Genomic DNA, 22,459 nt, shown 5'->3' with positions numbered 1-22,459 from the left:
AGCTGTTAAACTAACACTGCATGAATATCTTATGACATATTTCAGTTATATACCAATTTTCCTTTGTCTACAATCATCAGGAGGCTGAATGGCACATTTTTCACATGATAACATACGTCAACTTGGAAGAACATAATTAGAATTAAGGTGAAATTGCATGTTTTCTTAAAATAAGTACCCGTTAGCATATTAGTCATGAATTAGTTCAACATAATATGACCTAGATGCTTTTGGGGTATTTATAACTATACTCTGTTTAGGTTTTGTGTACACAGGCTTATGTTTTTATTTAAATCTTGATATTTTCTCTTTCAAATAAATTTTTGGACGTGTCTTCAGAAATGGAATGAGACGTATAGGCAAAGGCAAACAGGGAGAGATGCATCAGTGGTGTCCAGTTCAAACTGGGGACGTTGTGGCTCCTGTTTGGCTTCTTCACCCGAGAGGTTTTGGTCATTTTAAGCCTGAATCTCTCTCCCAACAATCAGAGGAGGAATCTGGGATCTCGCTGCTCGCCAACGTTCAGATTTGACTTTCAGGCAAAGTGACGGGTCGACGTATCCAGTCTGAAACCTGTCAGAGATCCAGGGGCCACCACAGTTATGTCAAACGATATTTAAAGTCTGGATCGTTAAGATTATCGTCACATCATTCAATTCACAATAACCAAAGGGAAATAGATAAGTCATCTGCATTCCACTGTTGACAGATAATACTCCTCAAAGCGTTGGTAACGTTTCAGTACATTTTTTGAACCACCACATTCTCAAATGTTGTTTTTATCTGCCTCCCTGTGAGATCCTAGGAGATGGGAGGTGGTGCATTGCTTCCTTCTGGCACAATGATCTCAACACTATCCTGTAGTGTGTGATGATTATGTTCAAATCTCGTGCATATTCAAGATTTGAGGAGTTTCTCTGGTCAGAATTTCATAACTCATGTCTGAGCCTGGTTTAAGCCTCGGGGCTTCTCCTTGAATATTATCTTTCACACTTGCTCATCTTTTGTTCTGACAATTAAAACAGGAAAGTTTCATTTAAACCCACATTTCCGTCCTGTATGAGAAACGCTGACTGGATTTATACATTTTCTCCCTTTTCAACAACGAGGAACGTTGTGAACTTTCAGATGTTCAGAGTTTCGTGTCCATCAAAGCCTCGGCCACGCTCCAAATGTCAGTCACAACATTTTCGGAGAAATGTAATCGTATTTCTACTGAGCACCTAAATCCTACGATACAAACACTTTTACTTTCATCCAGGTTGTCTCAGTGAATATAAATGAATACTTTTTATTCACCACGTACCACCAAACCTCAGAGTGTGGCCTATCAGGAGCTCACCTCGCAGCCAGAACAACACGAGGCACATGTACGCTTTTCAGGGGCCCTTACGATCGATTCGCCCTCATAACTACATATCATATCGTTTTTGAAAATCCATCACACCTGTACTCGCGAGCAGTATACATCGTTTCTAATGAAAAAAAGTAAAGAACACACACACACACACACAAAGAAAAGGGGGAAAGAGAAAAGCCCGGGAGTCAGAAAAGATTAGAAATGGTTGAGATGTAGGAGGGAGAAGACGAAGAAGAACAAGAGAGAGGGAAAGAGGGGAGATCGAGGATAGATGAAGGGAAGAGAATTAGGGAGACTGATAGTTGAGCGCAGGGTCCAGAGGGCATGGATAAGTGTGTGTGTGTGTGTGTGTGTGTGTGTGTAGTGTGGTGTGTGTGTGTGAGACCATATGCTTCACACACACACACACACACACACACACACACACACACACACGGAAAGGGTAGCTCACGAAGACAGATGTAGTGACCTTGCTTAGTGATAAGGCATGAAGACAAAGTAGAGATGGATGAAATAACTGAAAAATACCAAGAGAAACAGAGGTGTGTGTGTCTGTGTGTGTGTCTGTCTGTGTGTGAGTGTGTGTGAGAGAGGGAGTGACAGACACTGCAATAGAGATAGACAGGCCCATAGGCGGATGGAGAGATGAAAAGACAGATAATAGTGAGACAGTAAGAAGGACAGAGATGAAGAGATAAACAAACACTGCTAAATACAGAGAGAGGCAACGGGAAAACAATGTGTTACCGTAAAACCACAATTTAAGTGCGCAGACACACACACACACACACAAGTACAAGTGTTTTTAAATTAGGGGACGAAATAAGATTCAAAGCGTTTTCATTGTTGCCAACCAAACAGAAGTGGACTCAGCTTAACGCTGCTCATGCTTATTAATTCAGAAGACGTTCCAAATTGTGAAGTGCTGGTGCAGGCGATCCACCGGGGGCCCACTTCTGCATCTGTTACGCAACCGCAGACACACACCGAATCCTCGGCCATGTGTGTGACGTCACACTCTCAGAGGCCTCCCCCCCCCCCGTCCTCGTCCGCTGCAACTCACACTACCTGAGATAAAGCCGAGTTCATCTGTCTCCTCTCAAAACGTCTCGTGTTTCAGAATCCAGGCAAAGAAACGACTCAGAATGTGGGAAACAAAAAAAAAAAGTGGTTCGCTTTGCTTGACCACAAAAGCGTTTTTTTTGCAGGTACCTTGTTCCTCCTTTTTTTTTGTGCGATTGTCGTCACGTTTAGTGTTTGTTGTGTGTGTGTGTCTCTGCGTGGCGGTGCAGGAGAACAAAGCCTTTATTATTAAGACGGGGGGGGGGTGTACAGACAGGCGGAGAGGGGGGGGAAGGCAGGGAGACAGACAGCAATCACGCTGCACAAACAGCGCAGAGGTCACCGGTATCACAGGAACAAGACGTTATTTCGTTGCATTTCATCATCATCATCTATCTCAGCCGCTCCGCTCTCTCCCTCTTTCATGGCTGAATTTCTCATTGATGACAAAGCCATTTATGTCTCTCTTATGTCGCCCCCGCCTTGCTTCTCTTCATCCCCCCCCCAACTCCTCCTCCTCCACCCAGCCCCCTCTCTCTTCTTCTCCTTGCTATTTATGCTTCCTCTGTGTTATTCCCCCTCCTCCTCTCATGCACTTTTTCTTGTCTCTCATTCTCAATCTGCATCGCCTCCCTACACTCCCTCTTTGTCTTCCTCTTTGCCTCGTTCACGCGTACATCTCTGCTATTTTCCTCCTCTCGCCCCATCTTCATCACTCCTCCTCCTCCTCCTCCTCCTCCTCCTCCTCCTCCTTCCTCTCTCCTTGGCTCACCTCATTCTCTCTCACACCTCTCTCCCCCACTCCTTTCATTTTACCTTTCTCTTTCGCACGATTTAAATTCTGCACACCATCTTTCTTACTTTCCTCTTTCCCCGACTTCGCCCTCCCCCGTCCCACCTCCCGTATTCTTCTCACTATATTCCCACTGCTGCTCCTTTTCTCTCCTCTTGCTCCAACTTGCTCCTTCCAAACGATCTTCTTTCACTTTCCTTTCATCATTTTCTTTCTTCCTTTACCCCACTTTTTGCCCGTTTCCCCAGTTCACTGCTCTCCCTACTTCCTTTCTGTTCGCTACCTCTCCCACTCTCCACCTCCCCCCATCCCAACATCCTTTCCTTATCTTTCATCACATCTGCTGTAGCGTCTTCATGATATCATTCCATATACCGTCCGCCTCCTTCCTCTCATTTTCCTCCTAACTTCATCAGATTTTTTTAATCCATTCTCCACGGCCTTCTTCCTTTTCTTCTCTCATCGCCCCCCTCACTTTCACATCCTCCCCTTGTGCTTTCCTCCTCTTCTTCCATTTCCCCTTTCCCCGCCCTCCTCTCCCTCCTTCTTCAAAACGACTACGCCTACTTTCTCTCACTCATCTTCTTGTTTCCTCCTCCCTTCCTCTGACTTTCTTCTTTTGTCGAACCCCAGAGTCGTTTGAATCTGGAGCTGACGTGACAAAATTTGACGTCCATCACACCATCATCAACACCAACATTAATAATGACAGTAGTCAGTAAAGAGACAAAATACTCATGAACTATTACAGTATATGAATAAATCAAGTACTTTTTAAGAAGCCTACCTTGTGAGACTGAACCCTCCTTTTAATAATTTGCAAAGTGGATGATGAGCTCATTTCTAATTATTGATGTCCCTCGTCTTCTTCCTCCCTCAGCACTCAGAGACAACCGCATCCAGCTGCACCGCTCGACATCCACCGAGCTCTCCATCATGATCGGTGAGGTGCAGATGTCCGACGAGGGCGAGTACACCTGCTCCATCTTCACCATGCCGGTCCGCACCGCCAGAGCCATGGTCACTGTTCTAGGTGGGTCACACGTGTGCATCATCTTCACATCACAGCGGTTGCAACTTTCCCAGACTTTAAGATAAGCCCTTATCTTAATGTTGAGGGTATTTCTCATGTGTTTTTTTTCATTGCAAAATTAGCTAAACTCCCTTAACTCTTATTAATGTTAACGTTCCCCTGTATCTTGACTCTGTCTTTGAAGGAGGATCCCTCTCTCCGTGAGACTTCAGGTTTTCCTTTCCCAAACCGAGGCTTAAGAAATATTCTTTGTTGTCACTGAGGCGTTCTGGTGCAGGATGACATCCTTGTCTTCCCCGTGTTCGTCGTCAGGCGTCTCCTTTGAGACTGATTGATGGCTGTGCAAATCGGCTTGACTGCAGTCTATCTTAATTTGTCTCCCGAACCTGTAGGATTGTGACAAATCTAAATGGATGATTCGAAGCTTTGGACATTTTCTCCTCCACCTTCATGTTGTTTACAGCAATTGTACAAACAAGGCTATACCAGCCAGTTCCAGACTTCACACAGGGATTACAGAATAGTATAATGTGGTGAAAACTGTGTCACACATTCACTTTGAATGTACTGCCATGACATTGTGTTACCTGGCCTCTCCTGCAGAGTTCACCCTCTCAGAGCTGAATGAAGTTTGACCCTGTAGATGTCCATTGTACGTTTGTGACTTGAAGAGGCAGCTGGCCGTTGACACAACGGAAATATTGCCTCTCCACCTTTTGAGTGTTGCTTGTTGATAAAGTTTAGGAACTTAAATGAAGGAAAGGAGAAGAATTTGTGAAAATCACTGCAGTAAAGATCGATATGTCCTGACATTTATTCCCTGGTATGGTAAAGCTGCAGAAACACTGCATCCTACTCTGGACAATGCACCCGAGTGTAAGACACCGCTCATTCGGAGATATTTCTTTTCTTTACGTTATTTAGTTTCTGCATCAGTTGCGTTTTAGAAAAAGTATCCAACACCCCCACTGGCTCACGGTGAAACCTGTGTTCTCACATCGGCTCGTTCAGACATCCTCCTGAGTTTTTCCTCGGGGGCTGGCCAGAGAAAGTCTGGAGCCGTTTGTGTTCTCACATGCAGCCTCTCTGGAGAACGTCAGGAGATTCTCCAGAGTTCAGCGCTGGTTGTATCTGATTCCCATGTGCAGTAGTAGTGTCCCTTTAAAGATACAAATGTTCTGCTGCCAGTGTAAGAGGTGAATTGAATAAATATTCCAAATGATCCCTCTGACAGTTCAGCAGACCATAATATTATGGCTCCGTCTCCTTCCAGATCCTCCGCGGCAGCATTAACCTTTGTGTGAGGTTATGACCTTATGTAACTCTCGTGTGGAGATAAACTGGCTCCACTCATCTTCTTGGAGATGGATGTTATTACCTATGTGCGATGTTTCCCCGCAGCCTGCCATAAATTGCGGTCTTCCTGTCCGCGGTGAGTGGGCCTGGTTATTGATTGGATATCGGGCTAATCGGCTCTACCCACACAAAGGCATCCGTATCTTTTTTCTCGTCAGCGAGTTGTTGCCGTCCCTCAGTGTGCGGCTCGTTCTGGCTGCATTTCCTGGTTTCGCTTGAAGACGAGAACAAAGCCCGGTGCCTGGCACTGATGTTATGAACCAAATAATGGCCAAACGACCACAATAGAGAACTTAGTGTATACATGGGAGAGACAGCTGGTCAGACAGTCCGGGAAAGTTGTGGTGAGCAGATTTTACGGCCAACGTTTTAGTGCATTCAGTTCCACCTTTAAATGGTTGTGTAATGAAAGTGAGTCATTGTTTGTGCTGACCGCAACTAAGCTGCATCCATATTTATTCAACAAATTGGCTTCCATTACCGATATTTGCATAGCCTCTGATATGACCAAGAGTAAAGTTTGTACTCTGAGCCTAATTGGGATCTTGAGGGCGGTTTGAATCGGTTCTTTCCATTTCCTCCTTGCTTTTTTTAATCCAATGCATCATTATTTGCCAACTAAATTAAACTCGGATGAAAATCCGCTGCAGGTTTATGCCCGACTCTCTCGGAAATTGCACTTAGTGGGAACAAGAGATGCTTAAATTCTGATAAGTAGGGCGGAGCAGGGTTGGTTTTATGTTTACGGCTGTTGTGTGTGTCCAAGAGGCCGCGGTGCAGTTGCCCAAATTTAGGAGGTTTGTCAGTTAACAGCTGGGGAAGCATTTAATCTACAACTGCATTGATATTTATTCAAATGTTTTCACAGTGCCTAAAATGTGTATTTGTGTGTGTGAATGTGGGTGAAGGTATCGTGTGTGTGTTGAAGGTGAACGTGCAGGTCTACTTACTCCAATTAAGAAATCACTCCTTCACTTAATCTTCCAATTTTGCAGTAATTGTGCTTCAGGCATTTTTTTTCTCCCCTATTTGCCGTAATTGACGGATGTGACACTGTATTCTGTGTTCACTAAATATTTCATGACCCCAGAGAGGGAGCCAAACCATTAAAAATGTATGGTAAAATGTCTAAAATGCACAGACCCCTATGGGAACATCGGCCCAAGATATTGAGTTCTGGCAGAGTGATGCCCGTGTGTGGGTGTTTCATTGTTGTTGTGACGTGTGCAAGGTTTTTGACGGACACACACATAAACACACATGAGCACGTAACTGCTGAGTGTGGTCACTTTTTAAATGGCTACGTGTGTGTGTGTGTGTGTGTGTGTGTGAGAATGAAATGCGTGACCTGCCTCTCTGCTTTCTCCTGAGCTGAGCAGAGAATAATTTATGATAGCGTTATTCTGTTTCTTTCTCCTTGTAGAGGAGAGGGTCTCGACAGGACTTCTCCAGCCAATTCTATACATGCAGTATTATTCCCTCATTAATATTCAACGCTACTTTACTGCCAGAGAGCTTCCGCACACTGAGCAACACATCAAATGCTGCCACATTAAAAATTGACCACATTTTTATTTTTTTGATCTATACCTTGGTTCGTTCATGACACTTTATATTTCCAAAGTTGTCCACTTGTCCATCTGTCAATCTGGGAGAGGAAGACACAATGGCAGGGGCAACTTTTGTCTTCTGTATAACTGGCTCAGTAGCTCATGAACTATCACTTAGATATTAAGCTTGAAACTAGATAAGCTTTCTACTTATGTAGATAGTAGTAGTAGTCGTAGATAGACAGATAGATAGATAGATAGATAAAAGGATCGAAGGATAGATAGAAGGATAGATAGATAGATAAAAGGATAGAAGGATAGATAGAAGGATAGATAGATAAATAGAAGGATAGATAGAAGGATAGATAGAAGGATAGATAGATAGATAAAAGGATCGAAGGATAGATAGATGGATAGATAGATAGATAGATAGATAGATAGATAGATAGATAGATAGATAGATAGATAGATAGATAGATAGATAGATAGATAGATAGAAGGATAGATAGAAGGATAGATAGATAGAAGGATAGATAAAAGGATAGATAGAAGAGATAGATGGATAGATAAAAGGATAGAAGGATAGATAAATGATAGATAGATAGATAGATAGATAGATAGATAGATAGATAGATAGATAGATAGAATGATAGATAGATAGATAGATAGATATAGATAGATAGATAGAAGGATAGATAGATAGATAGATAAAAGGATAGATAAAAGGATAGATAAAAGGATAGAAGGATAGATAGAAGGATAGATAGATAGATAAAAGGATCGAAGGATAGATAGAAGGATAGATAGATAGATAAAAGGATAGAAGGATCAGGATGAAGGATAGATAGATAGATAGATAGATAGATAGATAGATAGATAGATAGATAGATAGATAGATAGATAGATAGATAGATACACACACACATAGACAGATAGATGGATGGATAGAGAAAGACAGTTCATTTTGTCCCAATGGCCGTTCAATAGTAACACCGACTAGATTCATCAATAAATATGTGGTGCTGACAGCACACACTTGATTATCGTGATGTTTGTGCTCGGGTGATATGTGGAGAACTAACTCCTCCTCAGGTGACTGGGACTGTAAATGCAGGACGTGATCAGACTGTGACAACAAGAGCAGTCCATTAACAACGACATGGAGAGGGATACAACAGACGGGCGGAGGTGCATCAGCCCCTCATTACTTAAATGAATGCACACTTGAGAGTTCAGTGGTGCATAAAAACCCATACAGGCTCTGCTCCACGGAGACGTGATGTGGTCAGATGAGTCATCTCTGAGACGTCCTCAGCAGGAGCGGGTGTGATGCACACAGGGAGAATGGTACAGGCCTGTGCTTGACCCCCACAGTGAGGGAATCTGGTGGCTCCGTGGGGGGGGGGAGCATTCTGCAGGGATGGTGTTGGTCCACTTGTTCTTTTAGAGGGAAGGAGTCACTGCAAATGAATTCAATGTGATCACCTTTATCGTTTGATGAAAAAAAACGTGGATCCTGATCGGAGCACATGGCAACACAACACCATGCTAATGTGCTTTATGTTCATTTCTCATTTGTCACCTGTTCTGTCTATCGAGCTTTGAGAGTTTCTGTCTTTCCACATATATGTATAAAAGTTTCCTCCCCCCTGAAAAATGTCATTTTTGACAAATTTCAATAATTGCTACAAAATCCTGTCTGTTCAGATGAAAATCAACTTTCTGTCCAACTTTCTTTGCCTCCACTGTTTCACCTCCGTCTCTTCCTCTGTCTGTCCATCACTCCCTCTTCCCTCCCTTAATTCACAAGATGGCAGGATATGCGGTAGATGGCAAAACTGAATGTTCATTATTTTCAAGAGCAGAATGCTAGTGAGCCCGGCCAGCACTTGGCGGATTGTGCCGCCCACAGCGCCTCCAGATGGAGTTTGGCGAGAGGAGTTCAACTTTCTCCTCTCACGCCTTTGACCATAATTGGGACAGAAAAGTGGATGCTGGAATGTTTCAGCAGAAGGCATGTGTGGAGTCACTCCTCTGCTTGCATTGTTTTCATTTCAACTCGTGCCTCAAGTTAGAATAGTAATTAAGCAAAAATGTTTTTCCTGCAAACGTCTACGCTGGAATCTGGAAGAACAGCTGGACGATGAATCGTGGGATTTGGGGCTTGGCCGGGGACGGTGTGTGGTTTCACTCGGTGGTTTCACTCGGTGGTTTCACTCGGTGGTTCGTGTTTGACCCTTTCTGCTCGGGTCGTTCCTCCGTCCCTCTCATTTCCTCGTGTAAACAGTGACTCAAGGCTCCGGAGTCCCGTCTCAAAAAGCCATTTGTTCTCACTGAGTTATTCAAACTCCTACTTTGGCTTTTAGCTAATGAACTCTGGGTTTAATTTAATTATGCCTGCAGAAATATAAATTACACAATATTTCAGACTGACGTGAAGAACTAAGAACTGAACAATCGCACAATACAATTTACCAGACTGGAGGTAATGCAGAACTCTAAAGCACAAATACTTTTATTTTGTAAATTGAAGGACATTCTCTTCTCAATAGGCAGCAAAATCATGGGATACTTAATATGTGGACCTCAAGTACTGTTACGAAGGTTAAGTTTATGAAGGATTTTATCATTTTATTTTTGGAATAGTTTGTCTCTGTTCAGCGTTCGTGAGCTATCGCTGTTATTCAGAGTAGTCGTGATAAGAAAGAGTCCAACGATCAGGCACAGTAAGGATCTGACTCATGTTATCATGGAGGTTTCCTGTGAAATATATTTCACTAATGCATTTTATAATAAGTTGAGACCATTAGCAATGAATCATATTTCCCAAAAATGTACAAACAAACCCATTAATACACTTATACATTAATGTATTAATTGTGGTTTTACTTATATAAGTCTGCAAATAAAACTTATTTTCATTTTGTACAATTATTTTTGATTAATTGATTATCTTGATCTATTATTTCTATAAAATGACTGAATATACAGTTTCTGACAGTTCAAGGTTATTGCATGAATTCAAATTGCTCGTTCTGTTCAAAAGTCTGAAGCCCAAAGATATTCCATTTATTTCATATGAGGAAATAAAAGTTATTTCTGAGAAGCTGGACCCAGAGAATGAAAAGATTGATTCTCAAAACAGCTGCTGATTAAGTTTTTCTTTCGACATCTTTCTTTGACAGTGAAAGAATTATGTTTCTGATTTTCCACTGTTATTGTTTGGTTAAATTTAGGCATAAGAGAACGCTTGGATACTGGGATATTTTGTAGGAAGTTTGGTGCAAACAACAAACAGCCATCCAGTCTGACGGTGGTGGGTTTGGAAATGAAAGACGACGCTGAGCCTCAGTCCTTTGGCCTTTGTTTTAGAGACAATCTTAAGTGGTCACTTGTCAGCAAACGTTTGGAAATGATGGTGACGAAGGTCTCGGTGAAAACGTGCTTTACAGAAAGTTGAGCTACTCTGCAAAGACTGTGAACAATTTTCGGTGCCAATCATTGCAAGTCTCCGTCATTTCTTTTCCTCCAGCTGCTTTTAAAATTGACCAAATAAACTCAAGTCTGTGATATTGAAGATGCTGTGTCAAACTGTTAAAATATATATATATCTTTTGGGGTTTATTTTTTATTCCACCGAATTCGACGCAGCCCAACTTTGCAGCAAAACTACTTCTGGCTACAAGGTTGAGCCCTTCAGCATAAAAGTTTTCTCCCGGCGTCTGTCCCGCTAACTCTTTCTGTTTCTTAATCTCTCTCCAGGTGTGCCCGGTAACCCTCAGATCTCCGGCTTTGAGAATGCAGTGCCAGAGGGGGGCAAAGTCACCCTGACCTGCACCAGTACCGGCAGCAAACCCCCCGCCAGTCTGATCTGGTACCGTGGAGACCAGGAGGTGGAAGGTTAGAGATACAGGAAATGTGTGTGTGTGTGTGTGTGTGTGCATTGTGGGTCAGAAATGTGGTGTGGTGAGGTAGTGCATTGGTGAGGTTAGTGTGAGTGTGTGTGTGTGTGTGTGTGGCTGCAAGATGTTCTTATGGATGCAGGGACGTGGGTTTTGCTTGTCTACACGTGTTTGTCTCCGAAATCAAGTGTCTGTGTGATCCTGCAGGGTGTATGAGGATTTGTGTGTATGCTTATGGACATGTGCAAATTTGTGCACATATGCCTCACGTGTCAGTAACTGTGTGTGTTTGTAGATTTGTGTGTGTGAGGATGCAGTTTGTGTGTGTGTGATCACGCTGTGTGTTTTTGTGTTCTTGCCACATTGCCTGCTGTCTCTCTGTGTGCCCTAAACCTGTGCCCGCAAATATGTGTGTGTGTGTGTGTGTGCAAGTGCGAGGGCATGCTGCTTGTGTGTGTGTGAGTGTGTGTGTGTGTGTGAGTGAGTGCAGAAACATGCTGTGAGTGTGTTTGCATATTTGTGTTTGTGCCCTTCATTCCCTTCACCATGTCCTGATCCTGTAAACGTGTGCCCATGCATGTATCCAAGGAGCCGCGCATATGTTTGCTTTTATTGTTTTGTGCGTGTCGATGCAGAGTTTATTCCTGCAAGCGTCTGATCTGCAACTGGGGGGGGGGGAACACAGCAGAAAGCTGGAGATAGCATGGGTCGGATCTAACCGGGGATAAGGACAGAATCCAGCAATAAAAGGCAGGGCGGGAGCGAGGATGAAGGGATGAGGTCGACAGAGAAACAGAGATAGAGAGAGCTTTGCATGAGGTCAGAGCGACTGGTCTTTTGTTACAGATAAACGAGAGGAGCGAGCAGGGAGGAGAGAGTGAGTGCAGACGAGAGAGGAAGTCAAAAGAGGACAAATTAACCAGCTTCTTTTCTCACTGATAAACTGAAAAAAACCGTCCAGGAGACGATTGGCAGCTTGTGACTCACAACGCTGATCCTGGCAGCGGCGAAGTTTCTCCAAATTACAACCGTGTTTTCCAGTAAACCCACCTGCTTCTCGCTGCCTCATCAGTCAGAGGTTTTCCGTTTTGCTTTATCGAGCAGAACAAACACGTTGGAAGTGTTGTTTCTGTCGCCCTTTCGCTCCTTCCACCATCTGCCTCCACCAGAAACTCTATAAGCTTTAAGCTATGTCTGTAGCGCGCGAACAGCGACCTCTGTCTGTCTGCACGGCTCCCCAGCTGTCCTGCCAAATCCCACTCTGTGTAAACCGCAGTGTTCAGACTGGTGGATCTTCTTCGCAGAGGCCCTTTCTACCGCAATTATACTAACATAATGTGATCTTATGATAATGAGTTATTGATGCAAGAATGCCTCACTCAGGCTTTGTAATGCAAAAATGCTCACGGCCCATCTTGTGTCCTCATGCCTTGGCAATGTAACTATTTGCTATAATTATGGATTGAAATGAATCGAAAGAATGGACTAAAGCTGCAAAGAGGGGGAATGGGAGAGCTGCCCGTCTGAGGACAGATTAACTTTTTGTTACCGCCGAGCTAAAAAAAGGAGACAACAGGAAAGAGGGGTGTGGGAATTTGCTTTTTGAAGAGATTGGATTCCTGTTTAAAGGGACAGTTTATTCAAAAATACGAAAAGCATTTTTTCCTCCCAGATAGTTTTTGTATTGTTTGTCCAAGTTGAGATATGTTGGGATATCTGTCAAAAGAAATCAACAACTCTGTGTCTGTCCACAAACAAAGTTTTGATCCTCTGGAGAAATTACAACTTACTGTTTAGCTTATATTAGAATTATCCCAGGTAAAGAAATAGTCCTGTCCCGTTATAAGTACATCTGCTTTTCAAAATGTACATGCAGCACTAGTGCATTCAGTGCCAGTTCAGAGTAGAGGGGCCTTTACGAAGCAAGATGGAAAGAGAAAGGGAGCTGGATGGTGATTTCAGGCAGGAAACCAAAGTTTTCTCCGGTCGCAGACCTACAATTAGTGTTCGTTTCCTTTTCCCTATAACGAGAGGTTAAAATCTACTGAAACGATCTGAAATAACGTTCATGGTCAAGCAGTGGGTGTACAGGGACAAATCCTGGTGGGACGCCACATCAGTGGGACTGTGGACCATCACAGAAAGTTCTTAGGGGCCCTCTCTGTCTCTTTGCTAGTGCATGAGAATGTGCCGTGTCATGTCTGGGACGGTGGTCACTGACCAAACACAGGTAAATTAATCAATGTGCATTAACTTTCTAAAGTAGTGCACATATATGAACTTATTATCAAGTTAGAGTTTCAAGCTTTATTGAAAGAAGTTTAAGCAGAGATCTTGACTTCTGCTCCCCTGTAGGGATCCGACACTTGTCATAATGCAACTTGTCAGTGACTCTTCCTATTTCATGAGGTTTGCAGAATATTGCAGAATAGAATCTTTTTTTATGAGGCTGGCATCAAACTGAATGAAATCCTGGGTTTTGCTGAATCAACGTTCTTGCCTCTAAAGTGACGGGGACACTGGTTGTTGTTTTTGTTATTTGTGTGAACTGCCCCTTTAAAAGGAAAAGTGAGACCGGACCAAAATAGAGTCAGACAGAGAGACGTTTGAAGGATATCAACTGGATGTGAATGATGGTTTGTTCCAGGCCTCGCCCAGCCGTCCTGACATCGCTGAACACCAATCAGTCATTGTTAGCACACACACACGCACGCACACACACACACATGCACACACACCACACACACACACACACACACACACACACACACACACCACACACACACACACGCACCTTCGATTTGATACCCAAACACTGGTAATGAACAGATGACAATCACGCACAGACTGTCACACAGAGCTCATCTCAGGCAAGATAACGATAGAGCACCTCAGGTCAGTTTGCTGTTATTGTGCTTCTCATTCCTGCAGTTCTTGTCTGTGTGTGTGTGTGTGTGTGTGTGTGTGTGTGTGTGTGTGTGTGTGTGTGGTTGTGGTTGTGTGGTGTGTGTTGGAAAGATGAGCCCATAGACTGCTGCTCACCACTGCTTTGCTGACAGCTTCACTGACAGTAAAGGAAAGAACGAGAGATGGAGGAGGGGGGTGAGGGTGACACAGATGTAGAGTGTGTGTGTGTGTGTGTGTGTGTGTGTGTGTGTGTGTGTGTGTGTGTGTGTGTGTGTGTGTGTGTGTGTGTGTGTGTGTGTGTGTGTGTGTGTGAGATGCCTTGTATCAAGAAAGTGACAGTGAGGGGCTGCTGAAAAAACAGAGAGCGGAGAGAGAGGGAGTGAGTGAATGAGCGTGCATGCATAAAAATAGAGCGAGGATACTGAGAGAGCGGTGGAAGCTGCAAAGAGCAGACAGAAGAGAGAGAGAGAGAGAGAAAGAGCAGTGGGGGGAATTAGGAAACCCACAGAAGATGGTAGCCGGGCGGCTTTGCGGCTGGGTGGGAGCACAGATTGTGGGGAGAGGATGAAGCAAAGGGGGACCGGCTGCAAAGAAGAGGGGACTGGTGAGCGCAACAGGAGAGAGGGAAGAAGAAGGATGGAGAGGCTGATGAAATGGAGAGAGAAATCCGGAAAGAGGATTTAGATAGAGGGAGCGACGGAGACGAGGAGAGCAAGAGAGAGTGCAGGAAAGGGAGTGGTAATTGAGAAGAATGAAAGGCTAAGAGCTTTGAAGACTGTATTAGTTGTACTGTGTGAAAGGGCTATGGATCATTTAGTGACATCGATGTATTGGATTGGGGATAATGGGGATTTATGGTGGCACTTAAAACCATACGAGCTGAATACCGGCCCAAATTGTCATAATGCGGGACGTGGGGCGGATGGCGAAGGGTAAATGGGCGTGTGTCCATACGGAGGTAACGCAGGAGACGAGACAGACTTGGACGGCGGTGGAATAAGAAAAGCTCTGATCCTCGGCCGAACACAAAGACAAAATACTTCTCTGCAAGTCCCGACTTTAAGATTCTGCTCCAGTAAAAGTCCAGAATCCGATAACTTTGGATCAGAGTATATAAAAGTAATACTACTACTAATAAAGGAGAACGGCTCCTTTGAGAATCCTTTATTAAATACATTTGTCATATTGATCATGTAATATCAGACATTTGCAGCTTTGAGGGACGGCGTGTGGACGCCAGATTGAGAGGATTACAGCGTCAACAGAAGAAACTGTCTGGATTTGTCGTTAACACCCTCTCAGAAATAAATAATTGAAAGTCAATCCAGCCACAATTACAGCAATTTGGGAAGTGGAACAATTCTGAGGCCGTAACGCTAATCTTCCTTATTGATTCCCCCGTCACATTTTGTTATGAATCGATTCACATTGGTCAATACGACGTCAGGGAAATAGTAGAAAATCTTAATCACAAGTTACAAAAGCTCAGAATGACGTCTTTAAATAACAATAATCACAATGGATTTTGTTTGAATTGCACAACGTGACAGAGCGAGTTACAGAAAGGATATGATAACAGACACATAAAGGAACAAGGAAATAAAACAATAACACAGATAAGATCAGTATCTACATTTTTATTGTAGAGAATAGTAGAAATATTACAAATGGACGTAAACTGCAGATCCTAAAAGTGAAGCCGATGCCTGAAACCTGTATTCTCTCAAATGACCAGCAGAGAGCGACACTTTGTATAGAAGTCTATGATTTATAAAGTCAGTTAATTTAATAAATTTCAGTCCCATTTAATGTCAAATAGTAGATATGCATTTGTGCACGGATACCGCGTGACTGACAGCCGGTAACCGTCCAATGGGTGCAGGTCGCAAGTGTTGGTGGGCGTGTAGTGTCCTGGAGCTCTCGAGTCAGGCTCCACCCACATCTCTAAATATGGTTACTTCTGGTTTCAAAAAATCCAAGATGTCAAACTTGAGGCTCACACCAGTGGGTGACATCACGGTGAGTCGCCACTTGAGCTAAAGTGGAATTAGACTTTATAACAAAATGGAAAAACTTACTGAAAATAGAGACGAGGATGAAAATCTGTCCTCCCAGCTTTGTAATCCAGTAAAAGGACTAATGAACTCTTTCCTGAATCAGATGACCTCATATGAATACTGGAATCACACTTCAGTGCTTTCACTGGGCCGTAATCCGATTAGAGCCTAAAAGTGATGACTGCCTTGATTATGTTTTTTTAAACCCTCATCCAGTGAGAGGCTTCTGCTGAGCAGGCAGAGCAGCGCTAAGCCGTCCTTTACCTTCTATTCACAGATACACGTCTTCACACCTCCGAGATGCCGAGTGCAACCGGAGTTTGAGCTCTCGGTGCCCGAGCGGCTCCACGGGAGTAGCTGGGGGTTAAGTGTCTCGTTCGGCTGGCAGACATGTTGAATATTAAGGAGGAGTTTTACTCACACATATCGTTTGCTCTCCCCACACACGTCCAACTGGTCTTTTCCCACTTGTTTTCCATCCAGAATCAGGCTGCAGGGGATTATTCAGGCAACATAATGATCTTTATCTGTTAGTGAAGGATAGTTTAGTTTGTAAAATGTCAAAATATAGTTTAAAATTCAACACAATCAATCAGGCATGGCAAGAATTTCTTAGAGCAAATACGTGTTGCTTTCCCTCGCAATACTGATCTTCTTCTATTCCTACTGAGCCACGTGTAGTAGAGTGAGGCTCGGGCCACTTTCTTCTGTCAGAACCCGTCACAGCCCGAGAGAAAACTACCCAAGCCCGACCCGGACCCGACAGGCGTCTGGCTTTTTTGTGTCTGTATCTGACCCCGGCCTGAGGCAGTTAATACAAGCTGCGCCCCGTCTCTGTCGCAAAACATGTTGCGAGAGAGAGAAAGCAAAAGTAATCCTCGATTCCCTTCGGGGGCTTTGTAAGTTTCATTTGGGGTTTTTCCACACAAGATATAACACGTCTAAAAGTTTTTACGAGACTAATCAATTAATTGACTTATTCCTTCACCTCTGATCCGGCCACAGCTCCTGAAAGAGCCCAACGTGCTGCACGCGGTAATTACTGCATCAATTTTTTGGGGGGGGATTCTCCTAATATGATTATTTGATGGTGTATTGTGCGCTTGAGGGCTGAAGCGTCAGCAGCACCAGCACCTCATCTGCATCGCATCACCACCGGGGGGGAAGTTATTCTCACGGATGTGGCGATCGCCCACCTTCTCGTTCTAGTCGTGGAAGGTTTTATAGAAAAATGTGGGCACGCCATTAAATTTTCAGTAAGTGCTGGAGTATCGTCGAGCTTCAATATTTAAATAAGGAGAACACTGCACTTCTCGTTTACTAATTCTGGAAAAATATAATTGAATATTAATATATATATATATATTTAATGATTTATCAGTCATTAAAACCATAACTGATGATGTGATGTTTTTGTAATGATTTTATAATTTGCAAACTTTGTAAATTTTGCAGATTATTTGATATTTATGAATCATATTAGTAAAGTGTCACATCACCATGTAATAAGGCAATGATATAATAAACTAATATTAAATGGACCGACATGATGAGTTGAGGACGGAAAGTGAATCGTGGTTTGTAGATAAATTAATTAATCAAAACTAAATACACTGTAGTTTTTAATGGATTTAACCTGCAGGAGACTTTATTTCTACCTCTACAACGTAAACTGTAAATAAAAATGGATGAAGTGTCTCCACCTCCCTGATAATGATCGTTGCATTGGGCCCTGGTATCAAAGTCCAATCAGCCTAAGCTGTCAATCACGATGTTTTAACAGCGTCAAATAACTAATTGAAACCAAACTCATCAGAACATGAAAACTTTTACAAACATCCGCGTCATAAAAACCAAAACCTAAACCAACACCGTCTTTCAGAAGATTTATTTCACCTGTGGTTTGATTTAATTAATTTGGTCCACGTCCCATCTGCTGAAACGGGAAAAGCAGAAACAACATGCGACCATCAGACGTGTTATTCCCTCTTAAAGACGACGTGGGGAACGAGTTACACAGTAATAATTGGCGTGTACGGTTCTATGGAGCAGTATCAGCATTCCTCCACTCATGTATCCGTCCGCCTGATGAACACTTCTCCACTAAACGCTTCACTATGTTCATTAGCTCGTCTCTAAATTTGCCGTTTTCTGTTGAGTAGATAGTTTACAGCAGGTTTTAATTATACCTGCCCATCAGCTCAATTTAAATAACATCCAGCTATGCACATAGATTTCATTTTATTTGTCCAGGTGCTGAGATTACCCCCCAGAAATAGAATTTGAGTTTTTGTTGCTCACAGCACTGAGAAATTATATTTTAAATTAAGATTCCCCCACCGTTTCCAGTAACAACTTCCTGGCTACTGTGGCTGATCCACTAAAATACACATGGGGGGGAGCAATATCCCCCTATATTCAAAATAAAAACTCCCAGGACAATATTTCAGTTGAGAGATGTCACTGCTAAATTGTCGAATACATTTTTCAATTTAACGCTATCCTGCAAGGTTGGAGAGAAATACATGTAGCTCTGAAATTGGGTAAAAACAAATCTGCATTTTTAAAACATGCACGATTTGTTTTTCTTAATTTAAATGATCCGACCTTTTCAGATGTAGACTCTATTCATTTATATGTAGTATCATAACACGGCCTGTTACTGCTCTCATGGCCAAATTGCTTGTTGCTCCGCTTGCAGCCGCTGACACGCACCTCCGCCCTGATGATCCAAAAATGAACTGAGGATTTGTGAATTATGAATAAATGTGCATCACTGCCGTCTTGGGAGAAAAAACACTTAAAACTGACTGAATCTTATTTTTTCCCCCCAGTAATGAATGTGTGGAGTCGGCTCCCGTGACCCCTTGGGCCTGAAAAACTTATTAAAACTCAATTGTATGATTTCGAAAAAAAATAGTGTACACAGGAGTCGGTAAGTAAACAAACCGGGTTTCTTCATTCCCTAGTCTGTTTTTTGCAGATCCACGGTCTTTAATAAAGGCGATAGACTGTCTGTGTGTGCAGAGGGAGAGGGAGAGGGAGAGAGAGAGAGAGAGAGAGAGAGAGAGAGAGAGGGAGAGAGAGAGAGAGAGAGAGAGAGAGAGAGGGAGAGAGAGAGAGAGAGAGAGAGAGGGGACGGGGGCATAGTGAGAGACAGACAGTGACGAAAAGACTCCTCTGAGTGGCATAGGATTTTTGAAATGCTCCTGGAAAGTAAACTAATTTTCTCCGCGGGTCAGAGGACTGGTTATGGTAATAAAAAGAGAGATGTCATTAGATTCAGTGGTATTTGAAGAGTTCTCTGGAGGGAGCGCGAGAGGAGGAGGAGGAGGAGGAGGAGGAGGAGGAGACATCTATAATATCTGTGTGTTTGAGTGATTGTAAAAGTGAGACAGAAGAAAAGACGTGTGTGTGTGTGTGTGTGTGAGTGTGTGTGTGTGTGTGTGTGTGTGTGTGTGTGTGTGTGTGTGTGTGTGTGTGTGTGCTAACCAGCTTCCCCACTGCTATCTCTGTCTCCTCTGTGTATATGTTATTCATGAGCTTGACCTACATGCGCTCGTGCTTGTGTGTGTACATGTGTGAACCTGTGTGAACCCCTGTGTGTGTGTGTGTGTGTGTGTGTGTGTGTGTGTGTGTGTGTGTGTGTGTGTGTGTGTGTGTGTGTGTGTGTGTGTGTGTGTGTGTGTGTGTGTGGGGGACTCCATGCAGGAGAAAGTGATAAGGTTCTGGTCCGCCCTCCAAGATTCACCAGCCACTTTCACGCTCCGACCGCCCAGTTTGATATTCCTTACAATAGAGTGCAATCTCCGGATGACAGTCTCCACTGTGTTTATGCTTTCACACTCTGTCTGACTGTGGCGCCGCCGCTGCCGCTCAGCCCCACTTACACCTGCTCCTCCTGTTGGGATCCCGCTCAGACTGCAGGCGGCTGCCAGAAAATTAAAAAGGAAGGGGAAACAAAAGCAAACAGCGAGACGAGCTTTTCTTATGAGAATCTGTGAATATTATAACACCGTAAAAACAACAGACCTGTTTCATAACTCTAATTTAAGAAAAAATATGGTCTGCAACAGATTGCAGTTAAGATGCTGTGGATTCTCTTCACTTGCCAGAGTTGAATTCTGTTCTGTGGTATTATACCCTGGGAAATGAAAGTTATCTCCTAAGCAACAGCAAGGGAGAGTCCGAGGAAAAGTTGGACTTAGCAGCGTTAGAGGAGCCTCGCTCGTCCCTTTGGTGTCCGTCAGCATGGAACATCACAGACTGGCCTGGTTAGTAAACATGAGAGCGCTGTGTGCAGTTTAATGATGTTACATTTCAGGGGCTCCGGGTACCGCGAGGGAGCTCAGACCCCTGTTCGGTTAGCGCTCACTGCCATTTGGAGCTGCTGACATGCAACATTGACTTTTGAGGATCGCATGAAGTGGCTTTGAGATTGAAATTTTTCTTTAGAAGTTTTCCCATGATCCAGGAGGCTGCTGCAGGACGTTAGACTGAGGGAATATGAGAAGTCGTGCTACGAGAAGAAACTCGTCTTGTTTGAGCCCCTTAAAAATTTAGTCAGTTCAGGAGCATTGCAAAAAGAACAAACTCAAGAGATATGAATCAAAAATAAATGTAGTGTCTCTACTTCCTCCCGTTGTAAAAGAATGATGCCAAAATATCCAGGATAGGGATCGTGCTGGGGGTCGGGGGGCCACGGCACCAAGGTCCGGCTGACTCATGCACTTGACCAATCGCAGTCCAAGCTGTCAAGCATGATGTTTTTATAGCATCAAGTAACTACTTAAAACCAAACCTGCAGGAAAAATGAACACATGTACACATGGACAGAAGGGATTCATGACATTAAACAGACAAATTCAGAGATATGTGGTTATTTCCGTTAATTGATTAATAACAAAAATCTATAAAATGTATCATTTTATTCTCACCGTCAGTTCAAAAATCTAAATATATACAATAATTTACATTCATATATCAAACAGAAATGCAGCAGATCCTCACGTTTTAGGAGCTGGAACAGTTTTGGTTACTTGATGTTTATCAGTAATGAATTTGTGTGGAGGGACTCATCAATAACCCTTTTGCTCAAATCACATGTCATATGTGGCCAAGACCAAGAGAAGAACAAACATCTGAGTCATGTTTCTCCTGCAAGACCTTGTCACCTTGCAGACAAGACGTGGAGCTGCAGGTTTGACGTGATGGGACGTCTCCTTGAATATAACTATATACATCACCGAATGAGTCAGCAGGGGGAGAAAGAGAAAAGGTGTGATATTGCTGTAAAAAGTGCAGAGATGCGATTGTTACACCTAAAGTGCACGTGGCGTATCATGGCAGATGCAGAAGGGCACGAGGTAACTGCACAAAAGGCATTTTTCATTTAATGGGAACAAATGGGGGTCATTGCACCTCTGTACACTTCCACACGGTGAAACCACCTCATCCTAATTACTGTAAAGGGTGTGTTTCTCCTTCACAGCTTATGTGTTGTGTATTTATTTTGTCGTTGCCGGTTAAGACGCAGACGCCCTCCCTCCTCCTCCTCCTCCCCCTCCTGACTGTCCCCTGCTCTTCTCGTCCCTCTTCACCTACAGGGCGCCCAAACGATGCGGAGCAGGTCCCCGACGACCTCACATACAACGTGAGCAGCGAGCTGACGCTGGACGTGAGCCGCGACGACGACAAGGCCCTCATCACCTGTGCCGTCGACCATCCGTCGCTGGCCCCCGGGGACAAGAGGAGCGAGCAGGCTCTGCGGGTGCTGTGTGAGTCAACTGGGACATGTGGGAAAGGGAGGAGGGGGTCAGCGAGAGAGGTAGAGGACAGGAAATGTAAAGCAGGACCTCGGACTGGTTTTCATTTCTCCCTTGCTCCTCTCTTTATTGAGCAGTACATGCACATCCCTCCCCTCCGCAGTTTGATCTCTGCACCGGCAATTTCACATTAGCTCCCTGTAATAATGACCACACAGGAACTTAACCTTCCTCTGCGTGTGCACTTGCCCAGAGTTGAGTCAGAGCGGAAAAGGAGAGTTATCATTTGAAATGAAACTATAAATGGAGCCTCGCTGGACTCTGTGCTGGTGCTGCCACCCAGTGGGGGGGGCCGCGGTACTGCGTCGCCGAGGGAACGTGATGCCGTTGTATAAGCAGTTATGTCATTGTGGGAGGCAGAGGGATGGTGACGCCTACAGGAAGCAGACGGGACTAGAGGGAGACGGGGATGAATGAGACTGTCGGGGCTTTCTCTCTATGGTTTAAACTCATGAATGTTGTGTAACGTTACTGTGTGTGTGTGTATGTGTGTTTGGGTGTTTGTGTGTTTTCTCTTCCACAGATGCCCCAAACGCAGAGATCCAGCCTGAGAGCGATTTGCCCAGAGAGGGGGAGAAGTTCTATCTCAAGTGTGTGGGCAACAGCAACCCAGA

General features: G+C 43.8%; 1 protein-coding gene across 3 annotated transcripts in view; it reads left to right on the top strand.

Annotated features, from left to right (window-relative positions):
- Nucleotides 1-22,459, top strand: part of cadm3 (cell adhesion molecule 3) — an 84,139-nt gene that overhangs the window by 45,290 nt on the left and 16,390 nt on the right. For all 3 annotated transcript variants that reach the window (XM_047342008.1, XM_047342007.1, XM_035171248.2), the window contains exons 4-7: nt 4,096-4,248; nt 10,917-11,054; nt 21,627-21,797; nt 22,369-22,459. In XM_047342008.1, the coding sequence (XP_047197964.1) occupies nt 4,096-4,248; nt 10,917-11,054; nt 21,627-21,797; nt 22,369-22,459 (553 nt within the window). The remainder of the gene's footprint in view (nt 1-4,095; nt 4,249-10,916; nt 11,055-21,626; nt 21,798-22,368) is intronic.

The sequence above is a fragment of the Hippoglossus stenolepis genome, chromosome 11, assembly GCF_022539355.2.
Source record: "Hippoglossus stenolepis isolate QCI-W04-F060 chromosome 11, HSTE1.2, whole genome shotgun sequence".
Classification (NCBI taxonomy): Eukaryota; Metazoa; Chordata; class Actinopteri; order Pleuronectiformes; family Pleuronectidae; genus Hippoglossus; species Hippoglossus stenolepis.
This window is presented reverse-complemented; position numbering and strand designations above follow the sequence as displayed.